This window comes from Delphinapterus leucas, chromosome 21, assembly GCF_059928025.1.
Source record: "Delphinapterus leucas isolate spDelLeu-1000000601 "Yukka" chromosome 21, BTC_Dleu_Yukka2, whole genome shotgun sequence".
NCBI classification, from domain to species: Eukaryota; Metazoa; Chordata; class Mammalia; order Artiodactyla; family Monodontidae; genus Delphinapterus; species Delphinapterus leucas.
In genome coordinates this window covers 25,203,474-25,222,236 of record NC_143149.1, presented here as the reverse complement: position 1 = coordinate 25,222,236, position 18,763 = coordinate 25,203,474, and the positions used below count along the sequence as shown (strand labels likewise).

Here is an 18,763-nt window from a genome sequence, read left to right as displayed (position 1 = left end):
GCCTCTAGCAACTACCAAATAAAAGTATATTGTAATTCTTTACTGCTGTTTCTGGGCCACTTTTGCAGTTCTTTTAAATGCTTCTCCAAAGCATCCCGGCTGGTCAAGAAGGACAGAGGCCAAAAGAGAAACCGAGCTGATCTGTTGGTCAGTTAAGTAAACCAGTAGCCCAAACTGAAAGGCATGTTTCTCACCTCGAGCATCTGAAACTGGGGTCTGCTCAGATGGAGAAAACAACTGTCATGCAGGAGAAGTAAAAGCAAAAGCAGGACCAGCGGCGGCGGCGGCGGCGGCAGCAGCGGCGGCGGCAGGAGAGGCAGCAGTGACAGTAGCAACAGCATCCTGTTGTGTTAACGCGACGGCTGAAAGGGGCTGAATCATTACAGAGCAGCAGGTGCCTGCCCTCCGAGCATCACTGCAAACAGTCTCATCGCAGAGGGATCTGAAGGCGAGAGCGCGGCCAGGAGGGGCGGTAACTGCGCTCCCCGCCCTGCCTCCACCCCTCACCCGGCAACCAACTATTCTTTGTCCTTCCCGAGCGCTCATTCACTTTCTTCCTCTGCGGCTCTTCCCTTCTTCACCGTCTCTCTCCCTTCCTCTCCCCTCCTCCTCCAAAAGCGTTCTCTCTCTCTCTCTCTTTCTCCCTTTCTCTTTCTTTTTCCTCCCTCCTCTCCCACCGGCCTCCCTCCATCCGCACTCTGGAGCTGCTGGCTGGTCTGAGTAAAATCAGTATACCCAGCAACGCGGGACTGCCAGTGACTTCCTATTTTATCCAATTAGAAGGAATAAAGGCCATCAAATCAAAGAGAAGCTCGCAGGCACCAGTTAAGCTTAGTCCCCATGGCCCCCAACCCCGTTCGCCTCCTTCTCTTTTTTTTTCTCCCTACCGAAGCTGCCCCAGTTTTCCACCCCAACCTTGCTTGCTCTAAGTCTTGCTGGCTCTCTTTCCTGCACCCACTGTTGGGTCAGAAAAAGCCAGCGATCGATGCTAGCAATCTAACAAAGCTGGGATGGGGCGCAGCGGGGGAGGGAGGGATGTAGGTGGGACCTTATGGGTTGGACCTGAGGCTTGGCAAAGTCTGATACCTGATTCCTCCCCAGAGAGGTAAGCTTTTCAACAGCAATTTCTTCCTGCCTGCTGCTGAGAGATAGCATTCCTTCCCCAGCCCTCTAATAAGTTTTGTACACCAAGAGGACTGTTATTACCTGAATTTTCAACCAACAGCGAGAACATTTTTTTTTTTTCTAACCATGGACAGCTCTGCCTTCAGCCCTTTTTGCAATGACCGGGTTAGACTTGGTGATGCCCAAGCGTGAAGTGCCGAGTGTATGTTGAAGGATGGGGTGCTAGGGGAGGGGAGAGAGGTTCATATGTCCCCACTCTGGTCCCCTTTAAATTTCCATTGCCCTGTCCCACTCACAGCAGTCCTGGACTAATGTCCAGCAAACAAGAAATGCCAGTAAGTAAGAGAGCTACAGAGGAAGCAAAGGCTCCCACTTCATCCTGAAATTAGCCTTCATTGTGACTCCACACTGTTGGAGGTTGAATTCCCTGGGCACTGTAATATATACCACATGTCTTCAGCTATAACCGCACTGCAAAGATTAAGAAGAGTTTTCTATAAGAGCATGCCTTTGGGGTTAAGTCTCAGTAGCTTTACCTTACAGATAATTTCGATGCTGACTTTTTTCTTTTTCCTTTTAAAACAGCAGTGGTTAAAAGACTGGAAGAAATGCACTGTACTTTAATAGAGTCCAGGCTGCCCTGACCCTCCAGTTCGTTGTGTGTCAGCACACGCGATACGCATCTGAATCTTTAATCCACGCTTTACTGTGACTGGACACCTGAATGGTTTCCAAGGAACCATTTTGCTCACATATGTCAACAGGAGTCTTAAAAACTGTCTCTAAATCCATACTACATAACCATCATGTGAGTCCCAGAAGCAATAAAATTTAGAGCTTAAATCCTGAGAGAATCTGCTTTAAGCACATTATGGTTTGTATAGCACAATCTCCACTGCTTTGAAATATTTTTAAGCTCTAAGTGGGCATGAGATATTATCATTTCTTTCAAAACTAAATTAGCCTGTAATTATAAGTGATTTAAAGGGTAGTAATATCTTAAAATGTGTTTGCAGTACTATCACTAACAACGACAAAAGCCTGAAGCAGTTTGCATAATTGTAATTATGACTCTGACAAACTTATGGGCAAAATGAATTATCCTTAAGTTCATCTGTATATAATCTGCACTTATATACCGGTAACTGGTACTTTAAAATAATTCATATGCCTACTTTCTAGCTTTAACTATTTGATTTTAAAGCAGAGATTTTTCTTAAAGATTCTAGCAATGAACATGAAATTTCACATCACAGAAAATCTATATGGAGGCAATTACAGTATTCAAACTGAGAGGTATTAAGATTTTAATTATCAATATTCATGTAAATTCTCAAAATCAATATAGGCAAGTAAATATTTGTGCTAAATTAGAATAATTTATAATTCCTTTAGATAATCACCCAGGTTAAATTTGTGGTACTTAACTCCTCAATTCTGCCCCAAACCAATATTTCACTCAAGTATAATATACTGGCATTTCACCCACAGCCAAGGTCACCTAGATTTCAAAGACCAAAATGGGGTTCAGGTAGCCCAATCAGGCAGCTAAGAGAAGACACTGAAAACAGTAACCTATAGTTAAGAAGAGTGGTCCTTCACTTGCACCAATGACAGCTACTCACCTCACCTCGATCATTAAGAACAGACGTACTCAGCAGACAAAGAAATTACTGGGCACTGCTCTAGTTGTCATATTAAAGGTGACCAACACTTACAAAGGAAAAGAACAGATTATGTAAAGGCTAGGACAGAACTTCGGAGACAGAATCCTGTCAGCTGCCACGGCTGTTTTTTTCCCCTGGACTACACAAATCAGACTGTGGGATGTGTATGTGTCCTCCCTGGAGATGTAGCCTATGAACACTGTGGCTTCTTGGAGCTAAGATCAGCTTGCAGGGAGCCAGCAACCTATAAAGTTGTTTCCCATCCAACTGGAAGGTAAACCTAATTGAGGAAAGGGAGTAGGACAGGAGGTAAAGAATAAAAGGAATTTTCCATTAGTTCTACCCTTGAGACTACGAGTCAGAAGTTGCCTTTATCCCTTTACCAAATCTCTATAGCAATAAAGAAGTGAGAACAGGGTAGTGCGAACAGGATTAGGGATCAGAATTCCGTCCAATAAAACATGCATGTTTGTAGGAAGAACTGCAAGTACACCTCACTTTAACCCTTTAGGCTCCATCTCCAATAAAGCTCAGGAACACCCATATTTCCATGTCCCTCTAAAAAATGAACAAAAGACAGATTTCCACTACTTTTTAAAACCACATTACCACCTCCTTCATAACAACAAAAGCTACTTTTTTTTTTTTTTTGCTGTACGCGGGCCTCTCACCGTTGTGGCCTCTCCTGTTGTGGAGCACAGGCTCCAGACGCGCAGGCTCAGAGGCCATGGCTCACGGGCCCAGCCACTCCGCGGCATGCGGGATCCTCCCGGACCGGGTCACGAACCTGTGTCCCTTGCATCAGCAGGCGGACTCTCAACCACTGTGCCACCAGGGAACCCCCCAAAGCTACTTTTATTGAGCTCCACCATTGTGCCAGGCACTCTGCTAGGTTCTCAGCATACATGATTTCTGACCTTCGCTCATCCTGTATAGTACATATTATCTTGAAAATAATTTTATAAAATGGACTCAGGCAGCTTAGATAACTTAGCCATGGACATACAGCTCTTAAGCAACAGAACCAAGATTAGAACAAAAGTGTGACTCATGCTCTTTCTACTGAAAAATACTGTTTCTCGTTTTCAATCAAAAGAAGGCATCTCATTACATATTGCTTATCTATTACTTCAACGGGAAAAATAAGTGAACCAGAAAGTGTAACCATGAAATAGGCATTTTAATTTTACCTTAATGTAGCTGGTAAATGAACTTAAAGGTGCCTAGTTTCCAAAACAAGAGGCTTCTAAAATTCTGCCTAGCGATTCTCAGAAGTTACAAGAATTAAGCATAGGTTTTTAAAATATGATCTATTTACAGTTTCAATTGAATGAGCTCTTGCACAGTCTCAGTTCCGGGATTTTCCTTGGAAAGCTATTTCAGTTACATATTGCTATGAAACAAATTGCCCTGAAATAGCTTAAAACAACAACCACTGTGTTGTATCTCACTAGCCTGCAGTTTACTGGGTTCAGCTGAGTGATTCTTCTGCTCCATTAGATGTCAGCTGGGGCTGCAATCCCTGGCGATGTAACTGAGCTGAAACATTCAAGATTCACGCACATGACTGGCAGCTAATGCCACATGGCAGCTGGGAAGACAGCAGGGACTGTTGGATGGTGCACCAACATGTGGCTTCTCCACGTGGCCTGGGCTTCCCACAGCATGGCAGCTGGGTTCTGAGAGGGTGCAGCCCAAGAAGGAGGAAGTGCAAGCTGTAAGTCCTCCTTAAGACTGACTCTGGAAGTGGCACGGGCTATGTCCACTGCATCCTGTTGGCTAAGCAGTCACAGTGCCAGCTGAGATTCAAGGACGGGGGAAATAAATCTTGATGGAGAGTGTGACGAAGAATTTGCAACCACCGTTAATCCACCACGGCAGTAAGGAAGTAAGTGTTAGTAAGTCAACCTGGCTCAAGAGGAGGCTCAGTGATGTAGAATGGAATTCGGCAGAACCAAGTCAGAACACACGTATTTCTGATACACAATATTCCAGCTTCCTCCTAAACCAGCTTCAGTGAAGGAAGCAATCCTATTATATCATCCAATAAAAAATACTCAAATTCCTCTGCTACTTCAAGTCAAGCTAGGCGACAGCTTCTGCATTCATTTTAATTGTCAGAAATATTTAGCGTAACTCCAGGAGATGAAAGAAGATGAAAGAGGATGACCATAGTATGTAAACTTATTTTCTCTTTTACATTTTGTTTTTGGTGTGTTGGCTATTTCACTCTGAAAACATTTAACTCTGAAAAAGTTTACCCTTGCTCCTTAAGTTTATGGCTGGAAAAGTAGAATTTACTTTGTGGCATCTAAAACCATGACGACAGCAGTGATTTCATTTTTGGATTCCAATCTTTGAAGATGACTATGTATAAGTTGTAATGATTTATTCATTTGCTAATGAACTATGAAATCACGATTTTCACAAGAAAGCTTCAGGGCCTAAAAGGATCCCTAAAACTTGCTGCTTCTTATAAGAGGACCAAGTACTCAAATGGATCCCCTATCCTCCTCCCATCCATCTGGAAATCTTCCCCATCTCACATCTCAGCTCCTCCATGGAGCCCTTCCGTGCTCCCAGGTCACAGACACAGCATTCCTTAACGCTACTTTTATTGGGGCCCATCTTCCAAGGTGTTATTATTACTATTTTGAGGTACGTGGGCCTTTCACTGTTGTGGCCTCTCCCGTTGCGGAGCACAGGCTCCGGACGCGCAGGCTCAGCGGCCATGGCTCATGGGCCCAGCTGCTCCACGGCATGTGGGATCCTCCCGGACCGGGGCACAAACCCGTGTCCCCTGCATCAGCAGGCGGACTCTCAACCACTGCGCCACCAGGGAAGCCCGAGGTGTTATTGTTTAACTATGTTATGTATATAGGACCGAAGGATGTAATTTCTTTGAAGACCAGGAGGTCTATCGGTATCTGGCTGTCCCAAACTAAAGCTCTGCTATCCGTTCAATACATACATTTTGTTTGGTTTTATTTTTAATTGCGATTGAATTACACAGATTACGGCACCTCTAATAAATTGGCAGACTTTTTTCACGTCCACCTATCTATTCAAAATACCCTCTATACTCCCCTCCATTTTTTCAAATCTTTTAATGTCCAGTTCAGATACGTGCTTATCAAATTTTTATGACTGTTCCCAAATACTACGCCTTTTATGAATTTATCTTCATTTAGGGAAACGCTGTTACCCCAACTATGCTTAACTCTCAACTACCACAGATCATTTCAGTGGATGGAAAGTTGGGAATAACCCAACATTTAACTGTTTTTCCTGTAATTCTCTCTTCAACCAAACAGAAAAGTTCTCGGAGGGCAAACCAAGTCCATGTGCTCTTTGATGTTCTTCTACATTATTCATAATGCTAAACAGGTGAGATGAAACTCAGGTCACCTTACTGGGCAGGTACTTTTCTGCCCACTTTGAAGATGAGTCAAGAATCTGATTCTACTTTATTCTCACCCAGTGAAAATTATCTCAGAAAAGACTTTTTGACTTAATTGTAAGAATTATTTTGTGAGGATCTGTATCTAATATTTGTTATTGACTCTGGGTCTGTGTCCTCATTTTGTAACAAGATGATCAATTTACTCTGGCACATTTTGTTCTTTATAAGTTTAGATCCTTTGATCTTCAGCTACAGCTCAAGAGACAGTAAATGATGTCAAAGATGAGGATGTGAGAATTTTATATAGAAAGATGTTTTTATTAAATCTGATGGTTATAATGTGTATACTTTGAAAGAACCTATTATTTTCTCACTGCCCAATAAGTAAAATCATTAGTTATATACAAATGGTTGATTTTGTTTTTAGTTTTACACGTCACCTTTCTTTTACAATGACCCTGAACATGTTTGAAACTAGATGGAGATGGTGGCTGCACGTCACTGTGATAAATGCCAATGAATTGTTCACGGTAAAACGGTCAATTTTATGTTATGTGAATTCCAACTCAATAAAAAAAAAAAATGACACTGCACACTCGTCATGGTTTCAGCTTCCCCAACATTTACTGTTAAAAGGAAAACATAGTCTATCTGACCACTTTTACTAGTGGACTGCACTAAAATAATGAGACTTTGTCATGTATAGGTTGCCCTTTCTTCTACAAAATCTTAGTAGGTCCTGTAGCATTGACTCTCTGACAATTATTAATTAACTAAGGACTCTAAATTGATGTTGATGATGCAATACTGCACCCCAAGGAACTCAGAAGCACAAAGACATAATAAATTGATGTGTCATTGAGAGTTTCAATTCAAAAGAAGTTTTATGAGAAAATGAGGCAGACTTATAACTCCAGCTCATTTTATGTACTCAAAATATTATTTCTCATTGCTCAACACCATTCCATTCCCGTATTCAGAATATACCAGAAATATGAGCAAAAAGTGGCGAGAGAGTGGCAGTTACCTGAACTATCTGTATTTTCAACACAGTGTGCTTTGTTTTGAAATGTGTGATAAACTCATCACCGGAAGGTAAATTCCATAAGGGCAAGTACTTGTGTCTGTTTGCATCACTCTATCCCTACTACCTAGAACATGCCTGGCACACAGAAGGCACTCAGTTAAGTATTATTGAGTTAATGCATCAAAATGGAAACTCTGCTAAAGAGGGATGTATAAACTATGGAAAAAATATCTTAAAGACATGGATATGCCATACAGAGTTTTATTCGTGTGAATAAATGCAAATCCTATTAAATTACACTGTGTATGATGGAAAGAAGGAAAGTCATCTTTATAGTGACTGCTCTGAGGTTATATGGATGGATGGTCATTCATAATGTTTAATAGAGCAATATATGTGGAATCAGTTGACTTGAACTTTGCTCTGTTTCATGAATATTCACTACTATAGGTTCACAGCACAGAGCAGCACAGCTAAGAGATAATTTGTTTGTTTTATTCTTAAATACTGTGGCAAATGTCACAAAAATACAAGGGATCATCTGTGTTTTTAAGTGCATGGACATGTATAATCTTATTTAAAGATAATCATAAAGGCTGTACTTCGGTGCAGTAAGAGAAATTAAACGTAAGGAAGATATACCTCTGATAATCAATGCTAATTTAATACAAATTCAGTAAAGTTTCAAAACATGGAAGTTTTTGAACTTGATTTTATACTTAGGCACTAGCTATTTGTTTATAGCTCAGTTGCTGGTCAGCTGACTCTATAAACTGGTCCCCAGATGAATCAAAAAATGTAGTGTAGAGCACCTCACTCTTAACAAATGCCCTAGAAATTTGTTTTTTAAATCTTCTGTTTCAGGTAGAAACTCTTGAGCATGAGGTGGTCCACACGTGAAGGCAGTTATGAATTACTCATAAGAGAGTACCATCTACTCAAGAGATTCTGAAACGTCATATAAAGCCACGTATAAAATAAGCCTTCACAAGTTACCTGAAACAAAGGAAGCTTGCGGAAAGGAATGATCTGAATCGTTCTACTTTTAAATACAATCCAAATTTGTAAATCTGAAAAGACTTCAGCCAGAGGAAACGTGTTAACAATACACATTTTCCTTAGAGTCTACACAGTTCTCTCCTTGTTGCTGATCAAAAGAAAAATGTAAAGCTCCACCAAAGGGAAAAAAGGGAGTGATAAAAATATATGCAGTTTCTAGAACTGATTTGGCATTCCAGAGAGCCGTCTAACCCGTGCTTCTGTTGTAAGGTCATAAGCCTTATGATACTGATACAAGCGGAAGCATCCCGTTTAAAATCGAACGCCAGCTCTATATTTTTCTGCTATTTCTCAGTCCAAGGGGTGGGAACTCTTTCTGCATTGTTGCAAATTTTTATTACTTTAAAACTATGAATTTGAAAGTCATAAGACAAAAATATCTTATGATTTGACCTCCCATTCAGAACTTCCTGTCATAAATCGTACCATGTATTGCTAGAGGCAGATTTGTTTAAGAATGACTTGTTTCTTTTCTCTCTATCTCTGAAATTATGTGGAGTGAAAGGATGTAGCCTTAATGCAAAGATGAACTGTAATCTCAAGAATAGTTAGATTTCAATTTTTCATTGACTATTGGAGCTGGAACAGCCCTCACCCAGGAATTTTATCTTATACAAGAAGGAAAAAAAAAACAACAAAAACCAGTCTCCGAAGATAAAAATAATCAGCACCAAAATTAATTTCAAAGTCAAGACTGGAATTCAGGGCTATTGCTTCTCCTCTTTCAACTCATTTCTACAAAGGGAAGCTCTTTAGTTATGTACTAACCATGTAGATATCCTTGAGTTACTGCCAGACAGTGGATGGTTTAGATTTTCTATCATTACCGCCACGGGTTATATCTATAGAAACATCTCACTTTGACCTTTTACTGCAACTGTTTCTACTTGGAAGTTTAATCTATATAATGCTCCCATGACCACTTTTGGTCACAACTCTACTGAATATTCAGACCCTTTTTCTGGAGGTTATTAAGAAACGAATATTCATATTTAGACTCATTCAACAGCATTTCATCATTAAGGGGACACACAGAATGTGGGCTCTAATTGCTTACATGAGAAGGTCCAGAATAAAGAACCTAGAGATTATCATACTAAGTGAAGTAAGTCAGACAGAGAAAGACAAACATACGACATCACTTATACGTGGAATCTAAAAAGATGATACAAATGAACTTATTTACAAAACAGAGATAGACTTACAGACGTGGAAAACAAACTTATGGTTACCAAAGGGGAAAGTGGGGGAGGGATAAATCAGGAGTTTGGGATTAACATACACACACTACTATATATAAAACGGATAATCAACAAGGACCTACTGTATAGCACAGGGAACTCTACTCAATATTCTGTAATAACCTACAGGGGAAAAGAATCTGAAAAAGAATGGATATATGTATATGTATAACTGAACCACTTTGCTGTACACCTGAAACTAACAAAGCACTGTAAATCAACTATACTCCAACATAAAAGAAAAATTAAATTAAAAAAAAGAAGGTATAAAATAAAGAAACTTTAGTGAATGGAAGGGAGCTTATCCTCAGGAAAGAAGACCGTCACTGCAAAATAGGGATCAGCCCAGTATTACTGTGATGAATGATTCAAACACATACAATATCAAATGTTGTCAATATCTGAGAATTGGCGAGCCAGGCTCACATCCTCTTTTAATCTGGAGAATTAGAAGTCTGGGACACAGGAAGGAGTGACTGTCAGGAAAAGGAAAAGGAAGGCTTCTGATGACTGAGTCATACTCTGAAATACGATGACTAGAAAATCCCAGGTCCAAATATGAAGACTTATTCCAGAGAAACCTATATTCTATTTGTTGACATAATCCATCACCTATATATTATTTTAAATAATGTAATAAGACATATACCTCATGCATGCTGGAATATTTGGAGGCAAGATGCATTCACATATGCAACTTACCTGAAATTGCATCAAAAATAAAAAGCTGATTCATAAATGGATACATATTTGATAAAGCAAATATGGCGACTGTTAACACTGTAAAATCTAGAGATTGGGCATACATTGTTTACAAGTCATTCAACTTTTCTGTGCGTTTCAAAATTTCATAATGAAATGCTAGAAAAAGTTTAAAAAGACTTTTTCATGGCCGTTTCTGACTACCATATATGTAGTATGTTTTATTATAAAAACTCCTAAGCCGATGCCATACCAAACCAAATAATCTACCAATTCCACATTCGGTAACCTGCACTCAATTATTCTCCCTCCTCCACTGCACGACGCCTCCCCACCCACCTTCCCCCACCACACTTACTTTAAGATGAATTCCAAAATTATATCAAGACTATAAGATTCACCATAATTTGAGTCATTGTCTAATGACCATGGAGTATCTTTATAGGACAAACCATTTGCTGCAGAAAATCTAAGAGCTTTTCCTGACCCCACCTCCCAGACCATTCATTTATTGAGAAGGGATTTTTTTTTTTTAATGTGATACTTCGCTCACTAGGGATTGGAACATCTATGAATAACAGGAATAGGGAAATTGTACAGTTCATTCTACTGACAAAATCAGAAAGGTTGGACAGTAAGCTTCAGTTGGTTGAGAAAAAAAAAAGAATCCTTTTATTGTTAACGACACTCCCATCCTGAACACATCTTTTTCAAAGATCAACTGGTCAGTGGACACTATAAGGCCAAAGGCTCTGATGTGGAAGTTGAGTTTCTCCACTGCTGTATTTCCCACCCAGTTATGCATACACATATTTTATAAAACTATTAAATATTTATGACACAGTACAAAGCCCCTCTAAAAGCATCTGTATTTAACTAAATCATGTCACTGACAGCAAGAGGCATGCACAGCAATTTAACCTAGCAGGAAAAGTACTTCTTTTACATCTCACTGCAATGCAGAGTTTCAACCATACGCTTCTTTCTGTCCCCACATACCGTCCGTAAGAAGGGAAAGCTTAACTTAAGTGGTTCAAAGGGCTTTTAGACAGGTTTCTCAAATGAAACATAAATCTTTCGAAGTGTTTCTCAAAAATTCTTTCCTGAGGCTTTGCCAGGACTCTGTCACTAGAGGTCAGACAAATAACCCATCCTCAGGTTGTCTCCTTAACCCCAGGTTAAATACCTGGATTTAGCCCCATCTTTTCTTATATCACCACGTCCTTCCAAATGTTTACCGTAGTCTATTACTGACTGATGTCAAAGGCATCCAAAGAGTGCCCATGTCCAAGTGCATCCCTCTCAGTCTTCCCTTTACCCACAAAAAGACTCCAAGTTTCAAATGAGCATATCAAAAGTTAAATTGTTAACCACTCATATACCTTAATATCAAAGAATCTGTTGAGGCAAGTACTAATACTTAAGCGTTTTTTAAGGTACCTAAGCATTTGGTGATGCAAAAGAACAGCAGAGAGAGAGCTCTGACATGAAAAAAAAAAAAAGTGCAAGAGAAGGCAAAACATCTTTGGCATCTTAGGCTGAGCTAACTGTACTCGTGGAGACAGAAGGGTTCAAAATAACCTCTGGCTGGTAAAAAACAATGTGTTGAATGGGTACAAAAATAATTATTTTAGAGATATGTATGCTGTCAAAAAATCAGGGCTAAATGCTTGAGTTGTCCAACTCAAAATGAAATATTACTGTTATTCAGCCAACATACAGCAAGTGATTAGGAAATTTGCTGCTCAGCATTTAAACTAACTTCTTTTCACACTCTGGCAGGTAAAAAATGGAAAACCTCAGGATGACCTGCTTCTCAAAAGCAGGTTGCAGATTTTAAAGTCGTGGTATTTTATGTAACGAAAGTAACTTACATTTCTAAAGCCCCACAATATATGTTAATTTATCTACATATCCATCCACCCATCCATCCAAAATAATGTTTACTAAGTGGCCGCTTATGTCCCTGGCATTGTGCTGAGGCTTATAGATTTGGTAGCAAGAAGGTAAAAGAAGTTCCACCCCATAATCTCTCTTTTCTCTGAAGTAGCAAGTGAGGTTATCTGCATGATTCAAATTTTGAGCGCGGTAAGGTCTTAGTCACCTTGGAAAACAGATGAGAAGGTTGACTGTAAAAAACAGAAGCAGGTCAGACATCACGGCAAGTATTAGATACACATCAGTCCTTCTTTCTTTATAATTCTCACTATCAGGATCCTTACTCCTCCTCTTGAGAATTATATTTTGAAAGTGCAACCAATGGAAGACTTTAAAAAAGTCATTGGAGGGTATTATGCTAAGTGAAATAAGTCAGACAAAGACAGATACTGTATGATATGACTTATACGTGGAATCTAAAAAATACAACAAACTAGTGACTATAACAAAAAAGAAGCAGATTCACAGATATAGAGAACAAACTAGTGGTTACCAGTGGGGAGAGGGAAGTGGGGAGGGGCAATATAGGGGTAGGGGATTAAGAGGTACAAGCTATTAGATATAAAATAAGCTACAAGGGGAACTCCCTGGTGGTCCAGTGGTTAAGATGCCACACTTTCACTGCTGGGGCTTCAATCCCTGGTCAGGGAACTAAGAGCCCACAAGCCTCGTGGTGCAGCCAAAAAAAACAAAACAAAAAGCTACAAGGATATATTGTACAACACAGGGGATATAGCCAATATTTTATAATAACGATAAATGGAGTATAACCTTTAAAAATTGTGAATCACTATAGTGTACACCTATAACATAATATTATACTTCAACTATACTTCAATAAAAAATGAATTTAAAAAAGTGTCACAGATGGGCTTCCCTGGTGGCACAGTGGTTGGGGGTCTGCCTGCCGATGCGGGGGGCGTGGGTTCGTGCCCCGGTTGGGGGGGGGGTCCCGCGTGCCGCGGAGCGGCTGGGTCCGTGGGCCGTGGCCGCTGGGCCTGTGCGTCCGGAGTCTGTGCTCCGCGACGGGAGAGGCCATGGCGGTGGGAGGCCCGCGTACCGGAGGGGGAAAAAAAAAAAAAAGTGTCACTGATAACATAAGAAATGATTTTTCTGTTGAGCTCTACAGGACCTGGACCCAAACAAGACTGAAGTGGGGCGAGAGAAGGAAGAGAAAAGAACACGAATAAATACGATAATGAGAAGGTTAAGTTCACACACATATCACAATCTCCACTTTGGACATATCTACTTCTCAAATCAGTGTACCTTTTTCTTTTTTTTTTTTTTAAATTTATTTATTTACTTTTTCATCTTTATTGGAGTATAATTGCTTTACAATGGTGTGTTAGTTTCTGCTTTATAACAAAGTGAATCAGTTATACATATACATATGTTCCCATATCTCTTCCCTCTTGCGTCTCCCTATCCCACCCCTCTAAGTGGTCACAAAGCACTGAGCTGATCTCCCTGTGCTATGCGGCTGCTTCCCACTAGCTATCTACCTTACGTTTGAGTGTACCTTTTCCTGATGCCAGAATTTAATTTGCAACATCAGGCGATCCACTTAGTTATGCTGTGTGGCTTAACTCTGGCCACGATGAAACCAACCTATTCAAATGATGTTGCCGGTAAGTCCATGAATCAAAGAACTTTAACCTACTACACACCGTAATGCCCCTCTATTGTATACTGCTTCTAATATGAACAAGATGAGGGAAGAAGACATGCCATAAACCCAGAGATCAGCAGGAAAGTTTACTTTCTCTCTTTCAAGTATTACTTGGAAGAAATTAAATCAGTATTGGGAAACATTGTGTTTACAGCAAGTCCAAAATTATCCATATTAAAATGAAAAGGGAAAGTTTGGTCTTTAATGACTCTTCTGCCATAGATTTCCCACATATTTTTTAAAATGTGCCTTTTCTCAGTTTTTCCAGATCCGTGCTAGGTTGATCTTATCCCTGCTGGCTTTGAGAACTTCATTCTTTCATTCACTAATTGTTTCCTAAGTGCCTAATATGCGCCAGGCCCTGCACAAGACTGAGAAAGAAAGAGGGAAGGAGGCTGCAGTGGTTCCTGCTTCCAAGGTGTTACATAAAGGACTTCATTTTCCTAATCCCACTCTGGCACGAATGCAAATACTGCAGAAGTGAGACTCCATTGTCTTAGAATAGATTCTATTTGTGTGGTAGACACACTGTGGAGTGATTAGAAAAAAAAAAAGAGAGAGAGCCCAGCAAGAAATGCTGTTTGTTATATATGCATGTCTAGGTTTCTCAGATTTTCCTTCACTTAGGATCCAGTTACGAAAACATTTACTTCTGAGAGCGTTCTGTTTTGACGAGTGATGGAAGAAGAATGCAGAAATTCATTTCCAGAAGGGACCATGTCCAGGCAAGAGGCCTTTAGAAGTACCGGACAATAGGAGGCAGAAAAACCTAATCCATCTATTTCCATTCTCAGAAACTATCAAAACAAAACACCCATCAAAACAGACTGGGCTATAGTAGAAATCTGATGGTGGGTTGATTTTTTTTACAGTTCTTTAAAAAGTTTTTTCCTTGACTGTTTTTGGCGGGTGGACTAAAATTAAAAAATATATATATTAATACATTTTATTATCTTTTTGATGAAGACTTCTTATTTACTGGTGACGCCAATGCACAGTTTTAAATTTAGTTACCCAAATTTCCTGAATTATTAAGGAAACATTTTAAATGCATAGAAATTCTGACATTTCAAAATATAAACATCAAAAAGGAAAAAGTATATTACATACATACAGATTCAGATCTGAAGATTTGATTCAATAATTGGTTGCTTGTAGAAGCTAGTTTAATCAATAAAGAAGGTCAACGTGATTGAAAGAAAGAAGTATTAAACATTTTGACTAACATTAGTTCTGGTAACTACCTAGGCTCTGCAAAATCACTGACGTGGCAAGACTAAAGATGACCAAATAAGCTTTACTATTAAAGTTATAAGTTATCATCCTCATAAATATATGAGCTGTTCAAATATGAATTGATGGTACTTGAAGAAACCAACAATAAAATGATCAGAATTAATATCTTTTATCAAATTAGAAACATGATTTTTCCTTCTTTCAATTAATTCTGATGAAAATATACAGAGCAATCCACTTATTCAACATCTAAATCAATTTGAATTTTTTTATCCTTACAACATAATTTTAATGCTGAACACTGTCATTCTGTGAATTTCCAATAATTGTACTGCATATCCAATGAAGAAAAGGATATATATTGGGGTGGAACTTTCTTATTTTATATTAACGTTGAAGGTGCATTTGAAAGAACATTGCTGAAACAGTTTTTACTTTTTAAAAATGGTGTCCCTTGTTTAAGTGCTAATATCCCTTATGCTCAAAAATAAAACATTAATTTTTAATTCTATAAGTAACATGTGAAAGTTAAAAGTATGATGTATATTTCTTACTTTGCTCTTAACATATTAACATAGCATTTCCCCTTCTTCATTTCCAATCCAACAAAGTGTTATACCGTCAAGATACCTAGAGCATCAGGTATTATCTTTGACCAACATCTCATCTCCTTATTGCTCTTAAGGACAAGTGTACACACACCCAAAAAGTCAGTGAATTCTGTGCAAACTAAAAGAGGTTCTTAAAATGAGGAGCAAATTAGATCTAATTACGGGTGATGGGAGTTTCGAAAGGTCCTAGATTAACATTACAAGCACTTTCCATGGTAAATTAAGCATGCAGTTTAGTCAGCAAAGATATTTTTATATATCTTGTTTATGTCTACTATAAACATCATAAGCATTCCTTTAGCATTTAACCCAGTGATTAATGCATGTATGATGGAGTCAGGTTCTAATTAGTGAGTAACTGCCTGCAAATATTTCCACAACTGTTCATCTCCCAACTCTTTTACCCTGACTAACAGAGACATGCTTACCAAAGTCTAAGGGTTCATGTAGTTACAGGAAACCAAATGCATTATTTATAAGGATACACAGCCTAGAAAGTTCGGCTATGCCGCTTACCCTAGCAGTAGTAGGCTCTAAGCTATTGGCAACAGGAAGCTTGCCAATGCATTAGAAAATGGGATTGAAGGGATCCCTGCCAAATAAAATAGCTAAGTAATAACAAACGTTAAGGAAGAGCCTTGGGGGTTGGTGGGAGTCCTGTGCTCACCGCTGAAGCACAGTTCAGATCACCAAGCTTTTGCAGTCAATGCAGAAAGAATAATACTAATTAATTCTTTGTGTCTTATCTTTCTTGAGTGCTTGCTTTTTAATTAGTTATACATTGTTTTTTATGAATGTTACTACAGTATCTGTATACAAATGAGAAAACTACAATGGCTATAAAACAGGTATGGTGCACAGTATCAGATTTCAAGTGCAGGTAGAATTAATTCTGTATTTGTACTGTCCACCCTGTTTATCAATCCATAATCACTGTTTCAGTGATTCTGGACAAATCAGTATTTTTTTCCCCTTTGATTTCAAAGAAAAAGAAACCTGCCACAAAAAAAGCCATAATTTCTTATTCTTCCTGTGTTCAAAACTGATATATTGCTTCAGAGATACCTGTTATGACTTTAAGTAGATTTTGAGATAGTGCCACTCAAGTTTCATTTTCTGTTTAATCGTGGTCAGCAACTTGGAATTTACACCACAGTGCAACAAAAGGCTGCCTGCTTCAAATGTTAACAGCAGCAGGGGATGAGAATGCCATTTGCCTGGGGGGGAAAACGCTAAAAAACGGACAAAATAAGTCAATCTAAACACACACACACACACACACACACACACACACAACTTACTGTAGGAACTGTTAAAACAAATAACCTTCCATATCAATCTGACATTGAAACAAAAAGCTACGGTTTTTATTCTGCATCTCAAAATTGATCTGAAAATTACCATCAAAATCAAGGATGAAGTAGTTGAGGCTACGTATCACATATTTACGATTATTCTTTTCTCTCTTGAATTTAATATTTAATGCATATACCTGTTTATGTGGAGGAGGGGAGGCTCATGGTATTCCTTCTAAATGATCCAAGTACCTAACAAATATAATTTGTTACCAAAAACTCTAGTTTTAACGCCTTTTATCATGGTAAATGGGCATACATATTTCTGTACCTTGCTCAGGAACCTTGATTCATAGAACTGATTTGGTCCAAGTGATAAAAGTAGCCAAGTGGTAAAAGTAGTTGCAATGATCACATGGCCTTAGAGACGTATGATAGAGGTCACAAGGGGAACTCTCTGAAGGTTTTTCTTTCACCCTCTCCCTCTACTATCAGTGCGTATAAAGAACACAGGACATGGGGTCAGAGAAGCTGGCATGGAACTTGTTATATAGCCTTGACAAATACTGAATTGTCTGAGCCTCTCAGTTACCTCATCTATCTAATGGGACAAATAATATCTATTCTCAGATGAAAGTACCTGACACATGGTAGGTGCCCAGTAAAAGACATTGTTACACTTCATTATTACTTTTTTAATGATAATAAAAGAAAAATCAACCTTATTAGCGCCACGGCATTCCCTTACTCCCAAACAGGTGACTCTTCAGCACCACAGGGAGAACAGCGACCAACCAGTTAATATGTAGATTTTCATATAATTTGCAATAATCCCATCTAAGGTGAAACACAGTCTTATACATCACCATGTAAACAAGTATTTATCATAAAATGAAGAAATCTTCAAGATATAAAATCCAGAAATAAATTTAAAGTAGAGGTGTATGGAGTGTGAAATGCTCCTCAAAATGTTAAAAACTCTAATAAATATGATTTAAGCCAATGTGAATTTTTTCAACTTTGATTTTTAAATATTTAAATACATTTTTCATGATTGAAGGTTTAGGTGGTTTTCCTATAATTACACATATGTACAACTTTTAGAAATCACGATAATCTAACTAAAAAAAATCATCTCACTATTAATGTTCATATCCGTTTAATAAATACTTCCTGGGAACCAGCATATTGGTGTGTTATGGGAATGGAAACACAAACCAAAATTCCTTCCTTCAAGACCTTATATTCTGGTTTGGGAAGTGATGTACATACCTGCGACAATTGTTAAGTGGCAAGTTTGTTACCTGAAGAGCTAGGAAATCACCAAGAGAGTACGGCTGGGCCTTGGAAGATAATCTAACATCTGGGTATAACAAATCATAGAGTTTGCTTTTATTCTTTGATTAAACAAGGACTTTTTTTTTTTTTTTTTTTTTTTTACAATTTCAGAGCAACATTTTACTAGACTATACCCAAGTCTTCACTTCTTCTAAAAAGGTGGGAGAGTATGACATTCTTAAAGTTATTGAGACTATAGCTGACCCTATTCTTCGTGAAGACTCTCTCCACCAGAAGCCTCTATTAGACTTACTTCTGAATGCACTTTTTACCCAGAAGGTCACAGCCAACATTCTAGAAACTTGAAGAAAAAAAAACAAGCAGAAAATTTTACCATAATACTAGTTTTTGTGTGTATATATGTAGTGGATGTGATGTTTCATTTCTATTTTTGCACTAAGCTTAACAGTTTTAAATCCCAGTTCCCTTTACCCGCAATGTAAAAACAT

The 18,763-nt window shown here is 38.7% G+C and overlaps 2 protein-coding genes across 7 annotated transcripts in view; both read right to left on the bottom strand.

The window, feature by feature from the left end:
* The window catches only part of LOC111173487 (pro-neuregulin-1, membrane-bound isoform), a 227,125-nt gene that overhangs the window by 124,259 nt on the left and 84,103 nt on the right, over positions 1-18,763 (bottom strand). The gene's annotated exons all lie outside the window — the stretch shown is intronic.
* On the bottom strand, positions 140-3,422 carry LOC149744444 (uncharacterized). Its single transcript, XM_089903750.1, has one exon. The coding sequence runs from the start codon at positions 339-341 to the stop codon at positions 153-155; it is 189 nt and encodes a 62-aa protein (XP_089759876.1). The 5' UTR covers positions 342-3,422; the 3' UTR covers positions 140-152.